Source organism: Lytechinus variegatus, chromosome 11, assembly GCF_018143015.1.
Source record: "Lytechinus variegatus isolate NC3 chromosome 11, Lvar_3.0, whole genome shotgun sequence".
NCBI classification, from domain to species: Eukaryota; Metazoa; Echinodermata; class Echinoidea; order Temnopleuroida; family Toxopneustidae; genus Lytechinus; species Lytechinus variegatus.
Genome location: NC_054750.1, coordinates 26,575,561 through 26,598,681, shown reverse-complemented (window position 1 = coordinate 26,598,681; position 23,121 = coordinate 26,575,561). Strand labels below are relative to the sequence as shown.

Below are 23,121 nucleotides of genomic sequence, written 5' to 3'. Positions count from 1 at the left end.
ATAGATGGATAGAGAGATAGATAGAGAATTTGAGAGATAGATAGATGTCAGATAGATCGAGAATGAGAGAGAAGAGCGACAAATTAACAGATAGATACTGTAGTTACATAGGTAGGTAGAGAGAGAGAAATAGAGAAAGACAGACAGATGGATGGATAGATAGAGATAGAGAATTTGAGATAGATGTTAGATAAAGAATGAGAGAGACAGAGAAGATTATTAGATAGATACTGCAGTTACATAGATAGATAGATATAGAGTTTGAGAGATAGATATATAGACAGATAGAGAGAAAGACAGACATCAGCGAATCGGAAAGGCAAATGATCAAGGCAAACTTTCGTATTGAACCTGGAAAGTATAAGCTCAGCTGCATTTTCAAGTACGGTATGTATTTTCTGCGGATAACTTCGGTGCGGACTTTGGATCGCGCGCCCAGCTGATAATGTAAACAAAAGTAGACGTAGACTCTTCACTAGTCGCTTTTTGGCTACTTTTCCGGAAAATGCCTTCGCCAGGGTGTAAAACGGAAACGCGCCGCCCGCCCGCCCCCCAATGAAACTAAAGGGAGATGCGGCAAAGTGATGATTTAAATTATCTAAACCGAGTTAAGTGATTTGGTAAGTACAATACACATAAGACAAGTCTATATACAAGCTAGAATTTTGAAAAAAAAATATCAAACGAATATCCCATTCTATTCTTTTCTTTTCCTTCGAGCTATTATCTTTTTTCCCTTTCTCTCTCACTCTCTCCCCCTCTTCCTCTTCTCATGCTCTCCTCCGAGCTCCCGGGGTTCTCCTTTTTCTTTATCTCTCTGTTTTCCCCTTTTTTCTCTTAACTTTTTCCTCTCCTCTCATTGTTCAATGAATGAGTGCTCATATGCATGATCTGCTGAACGGCACCCATCAGTGATGCCCCCCCCCAAAAAAAAAAATAAACGGAACAAAATCAATTAAACGAAACAGAAAAAACAAAACACCCTCCCCTGGCCCTAGCTCCCTCCACTGGCGACCCATTGGATCCCCGCCCTTTCGCTAGCCTAGCTAGGTTAGGTAGCTCGCTGCGCTGCAGGCCGGCCAGGCGCGGCATACCGGTATATGCACGCGCTGTTAATGTTCGGAGGATCATGACTTAGCCTCAGTCTCGTCTCAGTGTTGTCGTTGACTAAAAAGTAAATGTGCGTGGTATTCTGCAGTGTTTAAAGCCTATGTAAGTTATGAGATTTTTGCTTATTATTTTACAAACATGCACAACATGGTGATACTATGCAAATGAGAGAGTTGAAGATGTCAGTAGACACGTTTTATATATTGTTAGAAGAAGGTACGGTAGAGTTATAAAAAGAGAATTTAAAGAGTGTGAACTCACACAAAAAGGCATATGTGGGACTATATAAATAAATAAACCCCTCAAAAAAAGTTCTGCAACTCAAGTTTGAGTGCTAATAAATTTCTTAGTGTGCCATTATCATATGGAAAAGTGGTATCATTGGAAAGTATGATTATTCTTCTTTACGATCATGTCCCGGGGGGGCCACTTACATTGACGAGTGGATACCATGCGCGACCAAAAAAACACGTAAAAAGGATGTCCTTTTCACGATAGGGCACGTTACGTACGTAACGTGATAAGGGTGTCAAAAACACAGAAATAATGAAAAAAGGGTATCTATTTCGCTAGGAAAATTACGTGTTTGCGGGGATGATAAAACAAAATTAAAATGTTTTATAAAGGATGTCCTTTTGCCCCAATACTACGTGTTTAGAGTCCTATTTGCGCGAGGTGTAGAAGGTGAGGTCGTACTAAACCAAATAAGGTAAAGCCGACGACCGAAGGACCCATAACAATAAAACATTCCTGTACTTGTTAAGGGGTTCATTTCAGGGAATATTTGCCAAGAGTATCGTTTTGTTTCCAATACTTGTTAAGGGTAGTGTTTCACACGCCAATACTTGTTAAGGGGTGCATTTTCAGAATATGGAAAATACGTGTTTAGGGTGCTTTTCGAGACCCCATGGTTGCGCATGGTATCCACTCGTGAATGGAAGTGGCCCCCCCCCCCCGGGATCATGTGTCATTTGTAATGCTAGTGTTATGAAATACACAGACATGGTAAATATGCAGCCACTCATCCTACGAACGAGGTTATAATATATGCAGCAATGTAAAAAAATGAAATGTTGCAAAATTCGTTGCCATGTCATGCTTGAGTTCTACAACTCAAACTGCAAGTTTGAGTGCTAATTAATTTCTTAATGTGCCATCATCATGCGTAAAAGTGATATCTTTAGAAAGCATGATTATTCTTTACAATCATGTGTCATTTGTAATGCTAGCGTTATCATGGAATACACAGACATGACGAAAATCTTGCTTTTAAGAGCAGTATACCCCAAGTTTCCCTTATCAAATCTCTTCTCAAAACCCTATTGCCCTCAAGCATGAAATTTAAGTATAGAAACACCTGTTTCTTGACCTCGGTCCGAAGATAATACACCCATCATCAACGGTCACAGCAGGGGGCCACACACGATGGATTGCAATGTGTGTTCTGGTGAGTGCATGGAGTTCCATGTATACACGCGTTGATAGAAACTTTTTTCTTCCTTTCTTTCTTTCTTTTTCTTTCTTTCTTTCTTTCTTTCTCTCTCTCTCTCTTCCTTCCTTCCTTTCTTTCTTTCGTTAAGACTGTATCGTTGCGCGAGTGAACGGCATGCATCCCATATTTTCTTGCTGTACGGACAGAAACTAGATGGGATGCATCGCGGTCCTTGCATGCTAAGCATACCGTAATTTTTATTCTGCATACTTTCCTTATTTCGAGGTCGATTTTCTTCGTTCGAAATTGAAAATGGACTAGTATTGGATGTCTGAATGTAATATGCCTTTGAAAACGTGATTAATATCGAATACAATAATTTCATTCCGAAGATCCTTCTACAGGCAGACAAGTCTTACGTAATAGCACAGCTGTTGTTTATCATTTCGTCCTTGGCTCAACGCTCGTTTAGCTGGCCCGTGGTGGTGAAATCGAGACAAGGGGATTACCTGGCCAAGATGGGTTTATCGGGGTTGGAAAAGTTGTTTGAGATTTCCCAAACGCAAAACGGGGTATACGACCGCAGTTTGCAGTCCGAAGTGAGGTCGAGAATCAAACGGGACATTTTCGTAATGCACATGATAATACGCAGCAATGTTAGAAATGAAATGTTGCAAAATGCGTCGTTTCCAGTTGTTTCGAGGATGGACCGTGATGCATTCACTGTCACGCGCATGGTGGAAATTCTATAGAAATGGAGACTCTTGTTAGAAATCAATGCATTTTGCAACATTTCACTTCTGACTTTTCTCAATGTTCAGGGTGATTGCATATTCCATGATTACATAATCACAGCAAATGGCATGTCATTGGAAAGAGGAATAATTCAGCTTTCCAATGATACCAGTTTCATCTTTTATACTTCATTAACCAAAAAGATATCATCCCCCAAAACTGAGTTGCAAAACTTTTTTTGAGGGGTTTACAACTCTACATAGCCTAGTCTAATTGCTGATGTGGTTTACGGTACACCATGTGGAGTGTTATAGAAGCAGTGGATAGAAGAAGAGAGGAAGTGGATAGGCGAGAAAGTGGAGATTTGAGAATAGAGTATTCTTTCTTGAGAATAGTCCTGAAAAGGACTGTAAACCAGAAGGAATGTTGAGTGAGAACAGCTTGAGTAGTAGAGCTGATGAGGAGATGCTGGCTTGCGTCGGCGAGTAGAGATGATGAGTAGTAGAGAGACTCGACGTTTCGGACAGGTTGACTGTCCGTCTTCAGGAGTGAGTGTTCGAAGTCTTGGCGTGCGGACAAACCTCCTTCACTCTGGCTCCGCTACGTCGACGACACCTTTGTCATCTGGCCGCACAGCACACCCGACCTTCACCAGTTTCTCAACCACCTCAACAACCAGCACCCCAGCATCAAGTTCACCATGGAGACCCAACGCGACAACTCAATTCCATTTCTAGACGTTCTCATCACTAAGACACCGTCTGGATTCCCATCTCACCAGGTGTACCGGAAACCTACCCACACAGACCGCTACCTCAACTTCCGCTCACACCACCACCCGTCCATCCACCAATCAGTCGCCAACACACTCATCAGACGAGCCCACCAACTCAGCGACAAGGCACACTTACATCAAGAACTCAAGCACGTGACCAATGCACTCACCACCATCAACCACTACCCCAGAAGAAGGATCAAGACTCAACCACCCAACCATCAACCCAGCACCGACAGCACCGAAAACCCATCCGAAACCAAGCCCGTCGCCACCATAGTACTACCCTACATCGGCAAGACTTCACACCGACTACAACGCATCCTTCACTCTGCCAACATCCTCGTCAGACACCAATCCTCTCGAAAACTACACTCCATCCTTCACTCTCATAAGGACAAGCACCCATCCAACAAACAACCAGGCGTCTACAAGATCCCCTGCGACTGCGGTAAAGTCTACATTGGGGAAACTGGCCGAGACTTCGACACCAGACTCAAGGAACACAAGACCCACCACCGACGCAGCGACTGGGACCGATCCGCCATCGTCAAGCACGCACAACAAGAGAATCACCGCATAGAATGGGAAAGGAGCCACCTAATCACCAACATCCGGCACTGGAATACCAGAAGGGTCAGGGAAGCCATTGAGATACATCAACATAACACTGTGCCTCAAGACCCTGGCCTCCACATCAACAGCATCTGGCACCCAATCCTACGTCACCATCAAACTTCTAACCAATCCACAAACAACCAGCCGTCCACCGTCACTCCACCGAGCCCTCCTACCCAACACAGCAGTCTGATTGCATCACCAACTCAACCAGGGACTCCGCCGACACACACACCACCGCCACCGACACCTCGCTACAACCTCCGCCGACGACCCAACACCTCATCCGTACACCAGGCCACCCACTCACTCCCGCCGAAGCTCACCCGACGAGTCCGCCGACCAACACGCACAGAACGCCACCATTGATGTACACACCGCCGACACACACACACGCCGCCGTAACTCACGCCGCCGTCTACTCACCACGTCCGCATACGACGCCCACTCGTTTCCCGCCAAACCGCCGACCCACACACAGAGCGCCACCTACGACGTCAACCCGGCCTAGAGCTTTCCCCCACGTCCGCATGCACGCCATAAGTACCGCCGCACGCCGAGCGAACACTCACTCCTGAAGACGGACAGTCAACCTGTCCGAAACGTCGAGTCTCTCTACTACTCATCATCTCTACTCGCCGACGCAAGCCAGCATCTCCTCATCAGCTCTACTACTCAAGCTGTTCTCACTCAACATTCCTTCTGGTTTACAGTCCTTTTCAGGACTATTCTCAAGAAAGAATACTCTATTCTCAAAATCTCCACTTTCTCGCCTATCCACTTCCTCTCTTCTTCTATCCACTGCTTCTATAACACTCCACATGGTGTACCGTAAACCACATCAGCAATTGTACATGCCACCATGCAAACCTTCAAACTATAGCGGCATTGCATAGCCTAGTCTGTCTCCCCTTTCTCATTTTCAATTGATGTGAGGGTCATCCAAAGAGTTCCTCTTGCGACAGCCACCTAAAATAACAAAAGATTGTAGAGACTCAAGCCAGGTTCATTCACTTCCTGTTTCTCTAAGAGTAAGACTATTTTTTTTGTTCTTAGTTAGGAACTTAAGTATCTTAGTAATTTAGAAGTTAGAGTTAGACTAGCCAGGAGGCTTCTAGAGAGTAAAAATCATTTACTAACGTAAGCTTAGCTTACTCTCAACGAAGAAAGGTCTTCCTTTCTATTCACCTACATAGAGGGCCCCAAAACCTGAAACTTTCACCCCGAGATTTCTACTTTCCTTCTGAAAGATCTCACCCTAAATCATGTACATGGATTACAACCACTCACACAACATGCGAGGTTAGTAATTATACTAACCTCGCACAACGCATGTGATTTCATAGTGGACTTTGACGTTTTCATTCATCACACGAATGTGAGGGAATAAAACACACCAAACCTTTCAATATTTCTCCACTATGACTCTTGCAATTGTACATTCGTATTTTAACTTCATTTTAAAAAGGAATTATTTATAAAACTGTTTTTATCGCTTAACTCCAAATATCAACCGTTCAATCCGTCCTTAGTTATCCTTAATACTGCGGTGGAAATTACGCAAACAACAATCGGAATTCAATTTTGCCTATCGAACATTCTCGATTCAAGTCGTCGGCGCATAATAGGAAATTGTACCAAAAATCAACAGGTTGCATCTCATGTATATACTTATAGGTAAAGTACGCCATCTTTTGACAAGATGATGATGAAAGTGGATTAAACGAGCAAGAAAATAATGCTGATCGCCTAGAATGCAGCTAGCAATACAAGCTGCAGAACCGTAAACAAACCGGCTTGTGAATAGTATCGCGGGCCCTCTTAAGGCAAAAATTGATATCCACGCTGATCCAGAGGCATCTACGTGAAGATCACGAAAAAATGCTTTTATTTTATTAAAAAGACAGCAAAGAGAAGTCAACAAACGATCCATATGGTTTGGTAAGTGTCATAGCACAATTAGAATTCGTAGCTATGATGTAAAGTCATAGTTATTTGAGCTAAAAAGGTGTGAAAGATTTGTGTGTACCAGGTGCATATGAATCCTTCACACACGAGATGATTTGAAACCATGGGTGGATTACAACTTCATTTCCAACATATTTACACTATCGATTTTATTTTTAAGAAAAGAATTTATCAAAAAATGAGACAATTATTATGAAAAGATGGAAGAGACTTGCCCGATGTTTACGCCGCCATCTTTTTTCCTATTGTTCTTCCCCCACGTTACAGACGCAGGTGTTGCGGGGCGTTTTAGGGCAAGATCTTTCAGAAGGAAAGTAGAAATCTCGGGGGTGAAAGTTTCAGGTTTTGGGGCCCTCTGTGCAGGTGAATAGAAAGGAAGACCTGGCTTCGTTGAGAGTAAGCTTACGTTAGTAAATGTTTTTTACTCTCTAGAAGCCTCCTGGCTAAGTTAGACTTAGACAGTCACAGTGTTTCTGGCTTTTTTACTTTTTATACTAGAGCCTTAGCCATGAGGCTCCTGGAGATTAATCATTGTTATATCACTGATGTCCTTAATCTCCACGGATCCAAGGATGGGATGTCATTGTTTTGCATTAGCCCTTTTTGCACCATCAGCAGCATGGGTGCTAAAGGATGGAGACTTCTCAAAAAGGACTCCTCGATCTTTCCCGGGGGGGGGGACACTCAGTATGTAATGCATAGTGGGTATGTGCCGCGGAGGGGACCCCCATTTTTACACCCAAATTTCCGCTCCAAGGCATAGCATCAGGAGCATTCTTGTCTTATTGAGAAAAAAAACAAAACCGCTCCAAGGCATAGCATTTTGTTCTTATCGAGAAAACAGAAGAAAAAAAATCCGCTCCAAAGCTTCGCATATTTTTCGTTACGCCGTTCCGGTCGCATTGATCTGCTGCAATTTTGGTGAAAAGCGGCCGCCGAGCGCTGTCCGACCATCGTCTCTGCACGAGCGCACCCGGTGGAGGCCGCGCTAGCTGCATCATGCACGCATGCCCGTTCCATAGGGGTGCATACGCACGTACTCACACGCTGGCGATCCGTTCCAAGGACCCCCGTTTTCACAAAATTGTAGTTCAGAAGCCCGTTCCGAGGACCCTCCTTTTTACAATAAGCCCGTTCCAAGGCCCCCGTTTTTTGTCTCGCCCGCGGCACACCCCTACCACTTTTTTGGTCGAGTGCCTCCCCATGGGATCTTTCTCTTTTTCATCAGACTTTACTTTTTGATGACCATCTTCAGTTGTCATATGGCCAATAAATATCATGAATCATACCTTAAAATCTTGGAGTATATTTCATTTCATGTCATTTCGATCAATAAAATATAGATTTTTTTTTATGATTCTTGGAATTTATACATACGTTACTTTATTATAGAATCTATGGCAGTTGGGTAGAAATTTATGTAGATTGTGTGACTGGGTGATTTCATTTTTTAATTTCATGTTATTTCATATTCATGATTTTGATATTCTCTCTCTATAAATTGTATTTTGAAATTCTCTTTATCTTTCTTTATTTTACAGGTGTTACTTGTAGATATGTAGCAGTATGGCTGAAGTAAAACAAGGTTTGTACATTTCCTAGATACTTCTGTGAATATCACATGGCTCATGAGCAGTTTATGTCCAAAACCTGGCATATTGACAACTAGACCTCTTGTAAATATTGAATATTTGATAGTTTCTTCACAACTTATTATTGACGCCTGTCTCCTTTCCCTCATAAAGCATGGTCTGTGAAATGCTTGAAATATTTTCAAAATTTATCCTGCATTTATGAGATTGTCCAATAAACTGGACTCAAGTGGCAACATTTGAACAGGACCCTGTCTTACAAAGAGTTGCGATCTGATCAATCAAAACTATGGACGGCCAGCAACGTCCATATCTATTATGCATGTTTGTTCAAAATATTTTCTAACTTTGATGTATTGATGCATTCTTTGTTTTCTTGAAAATTCACTGTGCTTCTCTTTGTTTACAAAGGGCTTTGTGCAAATTTTCTGTAGAAAAAATTATGACATTGATGGATTTTCAAGAGTTAACTTGATGGGATCAATTATAACTCTTTGTAAGACGGGCCCAGCTCTTTTATACAAGAGAAAGACAAAATATAAGAACATCAAACATGTAAAAAGTGGAACAAATTCTTCGCAGTACAATTTAGGTCATTAGATAAGATAATGCACTGTAACCACAATAATAATACTAATAATAATAAACATTTATTAAGTGCCATCTATCTAGTAAACTGTACACAGATGCAGTTAGGAATTTAAAAAAGTTTAAAAGAGTGTAAGGATTTACAGATAATTTAAATGTGTGCTAATGCATGGGTTCTTGTTTAGAATTCAGTGCTAAATATACTGTTGTGTTAATACTTGCCGTGAGCGCAATTTGTATTAAAATTAAAGTGGAGTTCACATGTTTTGCAATTGTTTTATAGCTCTGATGCGAAACAGTGCAAGTTATTTCAGAATCATATACTAATATACATGTACATCCCTGAATTTGGTCATAGAAGATGCAAAAAGAAATATTCATAGAATGTCAAATCAAATCATTTATTTCCACAATGGTATAAAAACAACATTAGAAATAGGTACAAGATAGGAAACACACACAATTGAAAAGGGAAACGATCCAATTAAGGAATTCAAACGTACTTATAAAGAAATGTACATTATTGTGGGGGAGCCAAGAGAAGACAAAAATAGTCTTAAAAATCAGACACCCAACATAATGTGGACTGTTAGTGTATTCAAAATAGACATTTCTTAATATAAAGCATATAAAGTCATAGATTCACCTTCGTGTATTGCATATATTCATGTATTTCACAAAACACCTTGGGTGTTTGTATTGTAGGGCTTAGAGACTCCTGATGAATAATATACTTGCCTATATAGCACCTAACACTTAATCAAGTATGTGTTAAGTAAGCAGGTGCTAAATATATTAAGGTGTTACTATATAAGCAAGTATTATATCATTATGGCAAGTTTTATATGAATACTCCTATGTAGAATCTGTCTACTCCTTTTGAAATACATTCTTAGTATAAATGATAATAACAATTTTATATACTGTAAATCCGCAAATTGCATCTGAGCGGTTAAGAGAAAGAAAAGTGAAGTATGTAAAATGAAATAGAAATACTTTTCACAACAAAATGTATCAAAACTAATTATACAATTTACAACTTTTTCTCACCAGATCATGAATAAAGAAATACCATCAAATGGGCCAATAATCATATTATATGATCAATTTAAGATTTAGAAAGATGAGTTTTAAGCATAACTTTAAATGTATTAACACAGTTAGCATTGCAAATTTGTAGAGGGAGATTGTTCCAAAGAAATGAAGCTGCATAAGAGGAAAAATGCCGACCGTATTGTTTGTAAGAAGTATGAGATCAGGAAAGAAGAGATTGAGAAGCAGAACGGAGTATTTAGTAGACCAAATGATTGTCAGTTCAGTCTTGAAATTTGATCTTTACCAGATATGTTACCTGACTCCACACAAGGGGAAACCCCTGAGCAGAAGAAAGGAACAAAACGAAAAGGGACCAAGGATGGAAAAAAGAGAAAGAAAGTCGCCAAGAAAAAGGTAGGTCTTCTTCACTACATAGATTTGTGAAAGGTGTACATAGATATTCCAGGGCTCCAAACTAACCCGTTTTTTCTACTGGTCCAACCTGTTTATGTCGGACCAGTTTTCAATTTTTTACTGGTCTAAACCTTAAATTTACTGGCCCCCCAAAATAAAGAAAAACATTAATAAGTCTTGAGTTTGTTTTGCTGTCTTTTATTGCTTATATTGCCCCCCCCAAACCCCCCCCCAAAAAAAACGGTACACACAACACAATTCATGAGAGCCATTTCTCAATTTTGGATAGCCATTTTTTAAGATGCAAGAGCCATTTTCATAATTTACAAAATAGGAGAAAATAATATCAGATATATTTTTTACTGGTCATATCAGACCAGTAAATCTGGCCATTTCTGAAAAGTTACTGGCCCGACAGCAATTTTTACTGGTCTGGGACCATCGGACCAGTGCCAGTGTCACACGCTGGATATTCCATTCCAACTTATTGATTCATGTCTGGGCCCCGTCTTACAAACAGTTGCGATTGATTGATTTTTCTTGCGTCTGACTTTAAATCATCCAGTCCAAGGCTACAGGTAAAAGCAAAGCAAAGAGTAACCAGGGAAGTGATGCTGATTCCGACCTGGATCTGAGCAAGGAGAAACAACCTCTTGAGTTCTATCTTCACGATAGAGAACAGTTGATCAACGAAGCATTCAAAGCAGTCAAAGGTCTTCAACTTACGAGCATGGTTCCTGATATACTCAAGGTAATAATTTGTAATGCAGTTCTTGTAAAGCGTATTTCACATTAAGGGGGAAGTTTACCCTGATGAAAAGTTTGTCATAAAAGTAGCAGAATAAATAATAAAAAATATTGATGAAGGTTTGAGGAAAATTCATTATAGATGAAGAAAGTTATTAGAATTTTAAGTTTTAGATTTTTGACGTCATAAACAAGTAGCTGCCCCCATATGTTATTTTACATAAAATGCATAAATTTTGATTTTTTAATAGTTCATGATGACTTATTTTTGTTTTCTTTTAGAAATGGGTGTGAAATGATTGTCTATTGTTATACTGAAGGTACAGTAAAAACCATTTTCATTTTTTTGAGAAAATGACTTTTCATTGATTTTTTGACCATTGATTATTTTACCATATGATATGTAGGAAAGCTGCTCGCATATGACATCATAAATCAAATAATCTAAATTCTAAAAACATTCTTTGATGGATTTTTTCTCTAACCTTTGGCAATATTTTAAATTATTTTTCCTGCTAATTTTCAAATAAACTTTTTGTCAGGGTGAATTTCTCCTTTAAAATATAACCTCCCAATGTTTCCAGAGGACTGGCTTTAGCCCCCCAGCCTTTTATAGTGTGGAAGCATTTCAAGGAATAAATAAATTCCCACCAGGTACCCATTAACCTCACCTGAGTTGAGTGCAGCAGCACAATTGCGAAGGAAATAACAGCATGGCTGGGATTTGAATCCATTACCATCTGTTTCAAAGTCTGCAGACTAATCCTCTGGACCACAACGCTCTGTATCTATACGCTCAAATCTCCTATATGCCCCATTTACATTTAGTATACAATCATTGTATGGTACCCTTGGGATGACCGTATCCTACTAATTGTACAATCTTAGCTTGAGGTACCACAATCATACAATTTTTCTACAGATTAAATCATGGAAGGGTCTACGATTTGTTGAGCGCAAAGTTATACAAACATAAAAAAATTTAGGCCCTTTAATGGACATTGTACATAGGGCCATTGTACGATATATATGAATGAATCACATTGATTTTAATGAATTGCAGTGAGCATAAATTACATTAAAATCTTTATTTGTTTTTGCAGTATGTTCCACTTGATGAGCTGAAGCAACTATGTCTGAACCAATTAGAAGGAATGTCAAGAAAGAGGATTAAGCATGTCATCCAAGGTGAGTGTGATACTTGGTTCCTTTATTGACCTTATGCATATGACATCATAATCTCATAGCACCCTCCCTCAGAGGATATAGGAATATGTGTAAACAGAGTTGTCAGAGATAGGCCAGCTGCCGATCACCAATGCATGCAAGGCAATGGCTTCAGCCTTTAACATGGCGACAGGAAGACGTCAATGCATCTATTGCTCGTTACACATAGGAGATGTTGCACGAAAATTGCAATAAATCACAAATATTTTGTTGCAGTTTTACAATTGATTTATCACTTTTACCGATAACAAATCAGATTACACTCCTTGTTTCATGCACTAGATTAGCAATCAATTGCACGGCTTATGCTTGATTTTGGGAACGAAAATAGACTTGCAATTGATCGCAAGATTCTTGCAACACCCCAATAGTAAGCCTGTAAAATACTGCTCCAATATATTCGAAGCCATTTCAGTCCCTTGAATACGGACAAAACGTTGACAAGATTTGACAAATTTAGCTTCGTATAATTTTAACACAGAGTTAGACCATGGTGTAATTTAAACTGGACGTCAGAATATGGGCCAATGAGCCAGAGATTTTTGTCCCATGTATGAAAATTAATAGAAAAATAATGATAATCAAATTTGAGGATCAAGAGTAGACTAAACTTGACATTTGAAAGCTGTTTACCTCAGTCTATCTGTGTGAATTATCTCTTTGATCCCATCCTATAGGAACAGAGATGCTATCATCGTCAGATTCCGATGAATCGGCTCCAGAAGAGGAAAAAGAAGAAGCTGTTACCATGGCGACATCATCAGTTCAAGCCGAGATGAATGCTGAGGAGGAAAAGAAAGAAGGAGCCGAGATGGAGACATCCATTGATAGTACCGTCAAACCTGTCACAGAGCCTCAGGTAGGGAACAATGATTTGCCATTTAAGGTCAAATGCCCTTATTCTGAAGCCGGATTTAATTTAAAGTCTGGTCTAAAGTTGTGGTTTAACTATGGACAGCCAATTGTGACATAAATCTCTAACAGTAGAGGTTCATATTATAAGCTCATTTGACCATCAAATCATTAACTGTCTGGGAAGGATGAAAAAGATAATTGTCTTCACCATTGAAGAATTAGGAAAGAGCACAGTAAGAATAGGTAACATACCATGTGAACAAATTTTGACATGTTTGGCTTCCCATAATTTTAGCACAGAGTTAGACCATGGTCTGAGTTGAACCTGAGTTCAGAATACAGGCCTAAAAATCTTCAGTGTTTTGGGGAAAGTTCACTCCGATCATTGGTTTCATACAAGTTAAAAAAAAACAAAACAAATATTGATAAAATTTAAGAAATCCGTCAAAAGATAAAAGATTTAGGAATTTCTACAGTTGTGATTTGTGACGTCACAGATGAACAGTTCCTCTTTATGTTGTTTGATCAAAAAAAGTTCCCTAATATGAGATTTTCTCCAAAAATAAAAAGTAATTCTATAAATACTTGTTCGGGCGGGGAATGTATCATGAGATACATCATTCCATATTACCTGCTGTTAGGAAAATACCTGTGTTTATCATGTTCCATTGAAAATAGAAATTTATGGAATTTATATAATAACCCAAGCTGTGATTAAACATAAGGAACGTTTAAACCAAGGTTTAGTTGATTCATTTCAAGGAATATTCACAGTTTGCTCAACATTTTTTAAAGGGGATGTTCACCCTGAAAAAAGGTTTATTGCACAAATAGCAGGAAAAATAATGAAAAAATCTTGCCGAAGGTTTGAGAAAATCCATCAAAGAATTAAAAAGTTATTAGAATTTTAATTATTTGATTTGTGACGTCATATGCGAGCAGTATTCCTACATAGAAATTGGTAAAGAAATCAATGAAATATTATTTTCTCAGACAAATAGAAAATGGTTTTACTGTACCTTTTGTATATCAATAGACAAATCATTCACACACGATCATGAAAAGAAAACAAAAACAAGTCAGGAACCATTAAAAAATGAAATTCATGCATTTTTCATTGCATATGGGGCAGCTGCTCGTTTATGACATCACAAATCCAAAATTCAAAGTTCTAATAACTTTCTTAATTTTTGACAGATTTTCCTGAAACTTTCACCAATATTTTTTATTAATTTTTTCTGCTATTTTTACAACAAACTTTTCTTTAGGGTAACTGGTACATAAAATTATTTTGCATAGCAGATTTTAACATAGGACTTTACAGAACTTTGTTAAGATTTTTTCTCTCATGAACAAAAGTTCTAATCTCATACAGATTCATAGCTATAGGTGAAGTATAGACATACCTCATCATCCATTTGATCAAATATTAATCCTAGAAAACTGATGAGGAGACCAAGGCAGAGGATATCGATGGCGTTCCTGTGGAGATTGATGTAAACATCGAGGAACTAGCCTTTGGTAAACCAAGAACTCAACCAGGATCCAGCGCAGCCCCTGGAGGTGGTGTATCAAAGTCTGGAACCAAGTCTACAGCTGATACCAGTAAAACAAAGAATAAAGGTGAGCAAAGTCTACAAATCATTTTTGTTCATGAATTTATTATATGAACTTTCTACACTGGAATTGAGGTATATATCTTTGGTATGAAACAATGAGGTTAGATTCTGAAGCAGGAAATCACTATGTAAATTGCTATATAGACAAAAATAGTGAATAGGCATGAGTGTGAAGCTACATAAGGTGAAAGGAATGCTCTACTCAACGAGATGTTGCTCTTTGCTCATTGTTTCTGCTCATTGCTCGCATATCCTCATTGCCCCTTGTCTTTGCTCGAATGTATTTTGGTTGCGGTAAAGTTGCAAATTTTTGAAAAATTTTTTACATTAATAGCTAGAACGAAAGGCCTCTGTGTTAGTCAGCGTATTGACCTCGTATTAGCTTGTTTTATTGCGTTGTGTTGCCTTTGACTGCGATTTTCTCCATTCAGGCAATATGCAGCTAAACGCAAGCCCAAATGCAAAGATGTTAGCCAGCGTTTGCCAAGCATGTTTGTGTCTGTGAGTTTCAATAGATTTGGTGTGTCATGAAGAAACGTCGGTTTAAGCAACTGTAACAGTCACTTGTTGAAAAACATGTCTTTGTATTATCATAGATTCTACAGAAAAGCATTCAGAAGTATCATCAAGCCGTCAAAGGTCAAGATCACCAAGGAGAAGGAGAAGAAGGTAGCTTGAGTAGCTTGAGTTTTCTTGACCATCTGAACTCGGGTTTAATTTAACTCTGATCTAAAGTTGTGGTTTAACTATGGAAAGCCAATTATATATACTCCCCAGGGAGTGGAGGATGTGCACACATTGTGTGTGGGAATGACTGATTGAATCCGATTACCGGGGTAATAATATATCTGTAAAGCGCTTAGACACGTCGTTCCGATGGATTAAGCGCTATATAAAAGCGGATTATTATTATTATTAATTATGACAGGTGCCTCTAACAATACCAGTCCACTTTGTGAGCTTATTTGACACTCAAATCATTCACACCTGGCTGGGAATAATTACTGAAATAGTTACCTCCATCAATAAAACATGAGGAAAGAGCCAAGGAAAGATAAAAAAAAACATGTACTGTAAATGCTCTTTGACATTTTTGGCTTCCCATAATTTTAGCACAGCGTTAGACCTTGGTCTAAGTTAAACTGGTCTTCAAGAATGCTTGTCATTTAGTCAACCTTGCACTCTCACATTACATTGATAATAATAATTAACAAAAACCCAGTTCTTATATATCACATTACCGTTATGTCATAAAGTTCGTTAGAACTTCTCAAAATAATTGTCCTATAACTGTATGGTTACTTTTTGTGAAAAAATCCCTGATAAGTAGTCTCATGGGATGTTGCAAGGAAATATATGCAAGTTTCTGTTACTGATTTGCAATTGATATATCAATTGTAACTAAAGAAAATTGACTTTTGCTTCTTCTTGCAAGAAGTACACCAGCAATGAAATATGAATGTGCAATTGTCAGAGTTGTGATTGATATTTGGGACCTGTTATTGACCTGCAATCGATCGCAATTTTATTTTGATGCCCTATTTAATTTCAGTTTATTAAAGGGGAAGTTCACCCTGAAGAAAACTCTGTTGTAAAAATAGCAGAAAAAATAGTAAAAAATATTGGTGAAGGTTTGAGGAAAATCCGTTAAAGAGTAAGAAAGTTATTAGAGTTCAAAGTTTTGGATTTGTGACGTCATAAACGAGCAGCTGCCCCATGTGTTATGTAATATAAAATGCATGAATTTCAAATTTTGTATGGTTCCTGATAACTTAATTTTGTTTTCTATTCATGATCGGGTGTGAAATGATTTGTCTATTGATATACAAAAGCTACAGTCAAAACCATTTTCAATTTTCTGAGAAAATGACATTTCATTGATTTTTTACCATTCGCTATGTAGGAATGCTGCTCGCATATGACGTCACGAATCGAATAATAGAAATTCTAATAACTTTTTAATTATTTGATGAATTTTTCTCAAACCTTAGGCAATATTTTTGATTATTTTTTCTGCTATTTTTACAATAAACTTTTTGTCAGGGTGAACTTCCCCTTTAAAGAAAGAATAAACAGACTTGTGAAGGGTATGATTGCGGAACCAAAGAATATTCATGTCATGTTTGAAATGCTTATTATAATATCTATCAACATGTTTTCCCTTATGAATAGTAGTAGTTGGTCTTCAAGAAGTCGCTCAAGAGATCGTCGCTCGAGGAGTCGATCTAGAGGGCGCTATTCGAGGAGTCGTTCCCGATCCAGGAGGAGATCATGGAGCCGATCGTGGAGCCGGAGCTGGTCTCGTAGCTGGTCCAGAAGTAGATCCAGGTCCAGGTCAAGGAGCAGGTCTCCGAGGAAGAAGGATCCTGTGGATCTTCCAAAGTCTCCATCTCCCCCTCCACCTCCGCCTCATGTTGGTAAGTGGGATTCATTACATTGAAGAACTAAGGCCCATAAAACAAAGCCTAGTAGTGGATCATTCAGAAAAAATGATGGTTTGAAACTGAGATTTTTTTTAACAGATTGGTCATTTGCACGTAATTGCTGTGATAATGATAACTACAATCAATAAAAGTTCATTTGAATCAATAGAGAAAGTAAAAGAAATATATTAGCTGAAAATTTATTCAAAATCGGCAGAGGTAATATTGCAGTTCTGCGCACCCAACATAAGAGTCCATAGGAAAACCTATGTTAACACTAGGCTATGGAGGGTAAATAATCACCTTTTTTCTTATGTAATGATGTAATTATGCTTATGAAACAAAATTTTCAGGTTTTCCTCTTGAAACATTATTTCATGTACCAAAGGCATGGAGGGCCCACAGGTCAGATGTTTGCCAACCTCCAGAAAGTTGCTCAATCCTATTACACTACAGTTCATAGCATGTTCATCTTCCTTTTCATTCTTACCAACAGATGCGATCCAAATGAGATACCCCACTCCCACCCACCCCCTCTGGGAGCTTGTCATCCGGAGAGATTAGAGAGATCCTGGAGCTCGAGAGTGAAGAAGAGGAAGAGGAAGAAGAAGAAACCGAGGAGGACAGGAGATTTAGGGAAGAAGAGATGAGGAGAAAATTAGAGGGATTAGTAGGTGGTAGAAAGGGTTTAGAAGGCAAAGTGTCAGGTAAGGTGTTGGGTGATCCTAAGGTGTTGGGTGTTTCAAAGGTGTCGGGTGTTCCCAGTGTGGATGAAGATGAGACGGTGGTCCGACATCAGAGTGGTCTTGCGGATAGCAACGCTTCCGTTTCTCAGAGCTGCGATGATGGAGCAGCAGGGAATGCAGTTGCCATGGATACCGATGATGCAAAAGAGATAATTTGTGAAGAAGATGATGATGGTGATGGTGACAGTGATGATGGTGAGGATGAAAGTGATGATGACAGCGATGATAGCGATGAGGATGATGATGACAGCGATGAGAGCGATGAGGATGATGATGATGATATCAATTTAGATTCCCTAGATTTAGGTGTTGATGTAGATAAGGCTGCTGGCCAGCCTTCTCAGCTAACCCTCGCCCGTGCCTCGATGAAATCACCCTCGACCTCGACAGCGCCAGAGGAGAAGAAAGAATCCGGCGATTCAGAGTTGGAAGTGTTGGAGCTTGAGCTAAGAGCTAGAGCTATCCGTTCACTCATGCATAAATGCCTTGCGGAAGATGAAAAAACGTAGTGTTCCAGTCAAATATAGTTTTATTTATTTTATTTTAGTTGTTAATGCCTATATCCAGCTATGATGAATTGCAATTGAGATTTGATCTTAATTGCACACTGTACGGTCAAGTAATTGAATCCATTTTACCATGAGATTAAATTTAGATCCATCACAACTTTGATGAGTAAAGTCAATGCATCCAGGTGGGTATTTCATAAAGCTGTTTGCATCTAACGGATGACTTTACGCACGATTGATGACTCTTTCGTGAGATATCCCTACCTTTCCTATGGAAATGACTTACTAGCCATGCATAAAGTTGTGTGCAACTTAACAAACAGCTTTATGAAACACCCACCAGGTGTACTGATGTATTTTGCTGACAGAAAGTTTACATCAATAGTATCCAGAATATATCTTGATTTAAGAAAATATAGCAGTTCTCTACAACAGCAGTCCAATAGGTTTTTTTTCCCTGCAAAATTCCTTTTCCTTGTTCATGACCAAACAGATATATTACTGCACTCTGAAGCATATAGACTCTTTTTCAATTGCACTTTCTATGTTAAACCTCTCCTAATAGAATTCTATTTGACCTGTTGAATATTTCTTACAAGTATAGGGAGAAACAAGTGGCTGTGAAAAAAGTGGTATAATTGTTAAAGATGTTAAACGAAAGTTGTTTCAGTTAACACTGATTTTCATGAGAAAGTCTGTAAAACCAAGGTTAATTGTCACTATAGAATTGTAGGTCTGGATCTGGTCCAATTACATGTACATAAATTGAAATAAAAGCTGAAAAACAATCACTGATGATCACCAACACAGATAAGTACATTTGGGACAGTGTTTTATTATTCTTGCTTTGAGAGAGACCTGACATTTGGCTGGAACGCTGTACTTATTTTGCTGATTTCTCAGCAATTATGCAATTTTTTCCATAATGCTTTGGCATCTATTTTATAGTTTATTTATACATACAGACATTTAGGTGGTCATTTTATTGGATTCTGTATGAACCTATTTTAAAATTGTTTCCACAAAAAATTGGCATTTATCATAAAACAACATTGGGTGATTTCAAGTTCAGTGTTGACCTTTGGTGTTGGTGTTAGGTCAATTTTTACACGATTATAAAATCAAACATAAAATGAAGATGGTCCCAAAAGGTCACTCACTCGCTGAGATATCAATAATGTGATCTGGATCAGTTTTACAAACTTTGAATAAGTTTTGGAGCTAGGGGAAGCAATCCAAATTTCAACACCAACACCAGGGCTCCGGAACACAAAAGTTTGCGATGGATTGCAAATATGAAAGAACCGCACTGATTGGTCCCTGGTCAGTATTTTGAACCAAATGCGCATGTATCATAGATATTGATTGGTCATTTCATTTAGCGATTGATCGCTATTCTTTGTGTTACGGAGCCCAGGACCAACACCAGACTTGAAATCAACCATTGTTTATTCAATGATTCAATGTTAGATAAATGAAAAAATCTACAGATTCAGGACAAGACTTTCATCTAGAGTGCCTTCTGTACATACTTTCTTCATTCTTATTTACCATGTAGGATTATATTTGTGGTTTTCTATATCTTATTAGAACACAAGTCCGTGGTGTATTCAAACTTTTTGTTCCATCCCTCTCTGCTCAATCGTTTCCTTTTGAAAAGAAATCATATTTTCCTTGCCTTTTGTGCTGAAACCTGTGAAAAATGTATTCACAAACTAATACTTTCTCACATTGAGAATTTTGTAAAAAAACAGATTGAATGGATGTATTTCACTTTTAACAAGCCATGAGCCCTATAAACTGCAATGTCACAGACATGTTAAGTAATAACAGCTTTAGACAAACAATTAAATATATTTCTTTGTCCGATATGATTGTGACTCACAGTAGACTATTTTTTCTCTTCTCACAAACTGCTCTCTTGCAATTGCTCTATAAATATTCACATACTTTGTGGTGTTTTCTCAAGAAAAGCTGAAGCTGATGTATTTTCATGGGTGTTAAATAAACATGAGGTCAGAATAATCAACGCCTTGTTTACAATGAAATGTTTTTTAAGTGATAAAGTATCATTTAAACTAATATACATTGACAATTTGTTCATATGTAATGGCATATTAACCCATTTTAAGCTGAGTCTGCATTTCAGTGGGATTGGGTCTATGGAGGATGCATGCTATAGCAAAATTAATTGGAGAGGAGCAAGGGGGGGGGGGCATTTCATTTAAAACAAATTGGCTGTGATTTTCACTGACAAATGTTAAAAGCTACTGAAATCCTTGCATCTGATTGGCTGAAAGCAAATTAGTCGGTGAAGGTCACTGACTAAATTCTTCATGAAATGCTCCCCCTGTCTCAATAGTCCTGTGACTACAGAAAACAAAGCAATCTTTTTCCCATTGCTCCATACATAACAAATACTGTATGGTTGTTCCACATGTAACAAATATGGTTCTAGCTCTATTCAAGCTAGTCTTTGATAAAAATAAAGAGTATCAGTTTATCTCAAGGATAAGTGATCATAAAACATTTTTTTTTTCATAACTTAAACACTCTTTGCATGCTAAGCATTTCTAATTTAACTTTTTGTGTTGTTCATGTAATTGTGATGAAATGAACAGGTCCTGCTTCAAATACCAGTAGCAAGGTTGAATGACTGCCATAAAAATTAATAAAAATAATGCAATTCTATTGAAATTTTAAGAAAAAGGTTGGTTGTAAATTTGTCTTTATTGATGAAGATTGTATGAAACAAGACCTGTTTGCTTTTTTAAAGTGTTGGAATTATTTTCTTTGCCCTTACGTGCTTTAAACTGGGCCTGAGTCTCATCATTCAAAAATACAGGAATCAGGACAACAAGTAGACTTGCTGATTCCATGACGCAGATTAATGCAGCACAGTTGAAATTCTATCGAAGAGTAATATATTCGGTTTCGTTTTTATTGTAGCTTTAGCACAATATAGAAATTGGAATTACAATCTTTTAACAATAACATTAGCTAGTCTATGGAGGTGAGATAAGCTAATTGTATTTCCTTGATTTCTTGTCCAAATTCATCAATGCCATATGTCTCTAATGGCCATAGAGGGACGAGCTGTCTTCTTGTAGTTGGTCATGATGTGACTTTCAAACTCTAGGTTGCAAAGTGCCCTCTATGGCAACAATTGTACATGATGTGGCAGTCTCCTTTATGGAAGAGATCATAAATACCAGCAACTTTGGACAAGGAAATGAATAAATATGACAAGCTAATTCTCCTTCCATTTAAAATTTCAGTGATTAAGATTTGGAACTCAATGTTGATGAAGGATTTAAATTTTTATAAAGATGTGTAGTTGTTTGAAACCTGACGATTATTGACTTCAATTTACCAAACTTAATACCAGATTCCAATTGGTAAGAAAGAAAAAATCCAGAAAGACTCAGCCCTAGTTTAAACACAATCAAACTAGTTTAGTTACCATTTTCATCATCATGACAACCACTGAAGTGATTCTAAACCATGTTCATTTTAATTCATTTTGACCATTTTGGTGTTCATTTTATTGGTTTCTGTTCCAACTCATTTTTAGATCATTACCACAACTGTCATTCATGTTTAAAAAAGTTATTCATACAGAAAATACATCTCTTCAATTTTCTGATCCCCTTAAAAAGGCAAAGATGAAGCTAGAAATTATTAGCTACTTCTGGAAATGAATTCCTGATGATTGCAACTATTTTGAAGACCTTGAAAGGGGGGGCTAGATAAACCATTTTCATTTGATTGTACATCTTCATTTATCTCATTGTTTTGTGAACTTCTTCCCGACCCCGCTACTCAAAGCTTAGCGATTGATCGTAGGGCTGATTTCTGCGATTGATTACATTGATTATTATGTATGATCAATTGCAAAAATCCACTTCACAATCAATTGCTAAGCTTTAGGTTACAGGTCTATATTTGTATCATCACATGTGTTCAGCTGTAATGTTTTCATTCCATGTCTTCATAAACATTTGTCCATCATCATGTTCATTATTTTTGTTAATAAAAACAACCATGTTCAAACTTATCTTTGTGTTTTTGAAGTTTGTGAATTATATTTGTAGAAATTAATATGTCATGTCACACCCACAAATCGGTACAAAAATATATCAATTACTTCTTCAGTCAATCAATGAAATGGACGAAAAATTTCAGGATAAAATCCTCATCAGCTCCATTACTAAATCTGTAACGCAAATGCTTGAAGGGCTATCTTAGAAGAACACATAAGTTACTCATAATTAGAGATAAGTTTAGAAGAACTCACAAGAAACTGAAAACTAGAAATATTTCCTTTTCAAGTTGTGCAGTTGAAGGGGCATAAGATATTAAGAGCAACTATTAAATATGAATGATAGAAGGAAAAAAAGGAGATAGATAGTTGAATTGAGCAATATATATAGATGAAAAATGGAGATGAAAAAGAGGTTAAAGTGAATGTAGCAGGGGGAGACTTTGTTTTTAAATGGCGTCCAGTCATGGACTATTTTCACTTTCATAATGTTCTTTTTATTTTTTTACTATGATATATGTATATAATGCAAAAAATTGTTTACTTTTTAAATACCTTGATGACTGACTTCTTTTGGTACGGGTGTAGGACTGGAGTAAAAAAATGCTTTATCTTTTCTCATTTCTCTGGCATCTCCCTTTGATAGTTTGCTCGCATGTTTTCAGTGAATACTCCGAATTTTCAGA

At 37.9% G+C, this 23,121-nt stretch overlaps 1 protein-coding gene and 1 pseudogene across 1 annotated transcript; both read left to right on the top strand.

Moving 5' to 3' along the window:
- The first annotated feature begins 1,063 nt into the window (after window positions 1–1,063).
- Window positions 1,064–22,450, top strand: LOC121423685 (annotated as a pseudogene).
- On the top strand, window positions 3,978–5,039 carry LOC121423502. The gene has a single exon (XM_041618852.1). It carries the CDS (start codon window positions 3,978–3,980, stop codon window positions 5,037–5,039), a length of 1,062 nt encoding a protein of 353 aa, XP_041474786.1.
- Window positions 22,451–23,121: the final 671 nt, after the last annotated feature.

Bases quoted from the DNA above. Each gene is read 5' to 3' on its own strand.
- LOC121423502 (XM_041618852.1), top strand. From the start codon at position 3,978: ATGGAGACCCAACGCGACAACTCAATTCCATTTCTAGACGTTCTCATC.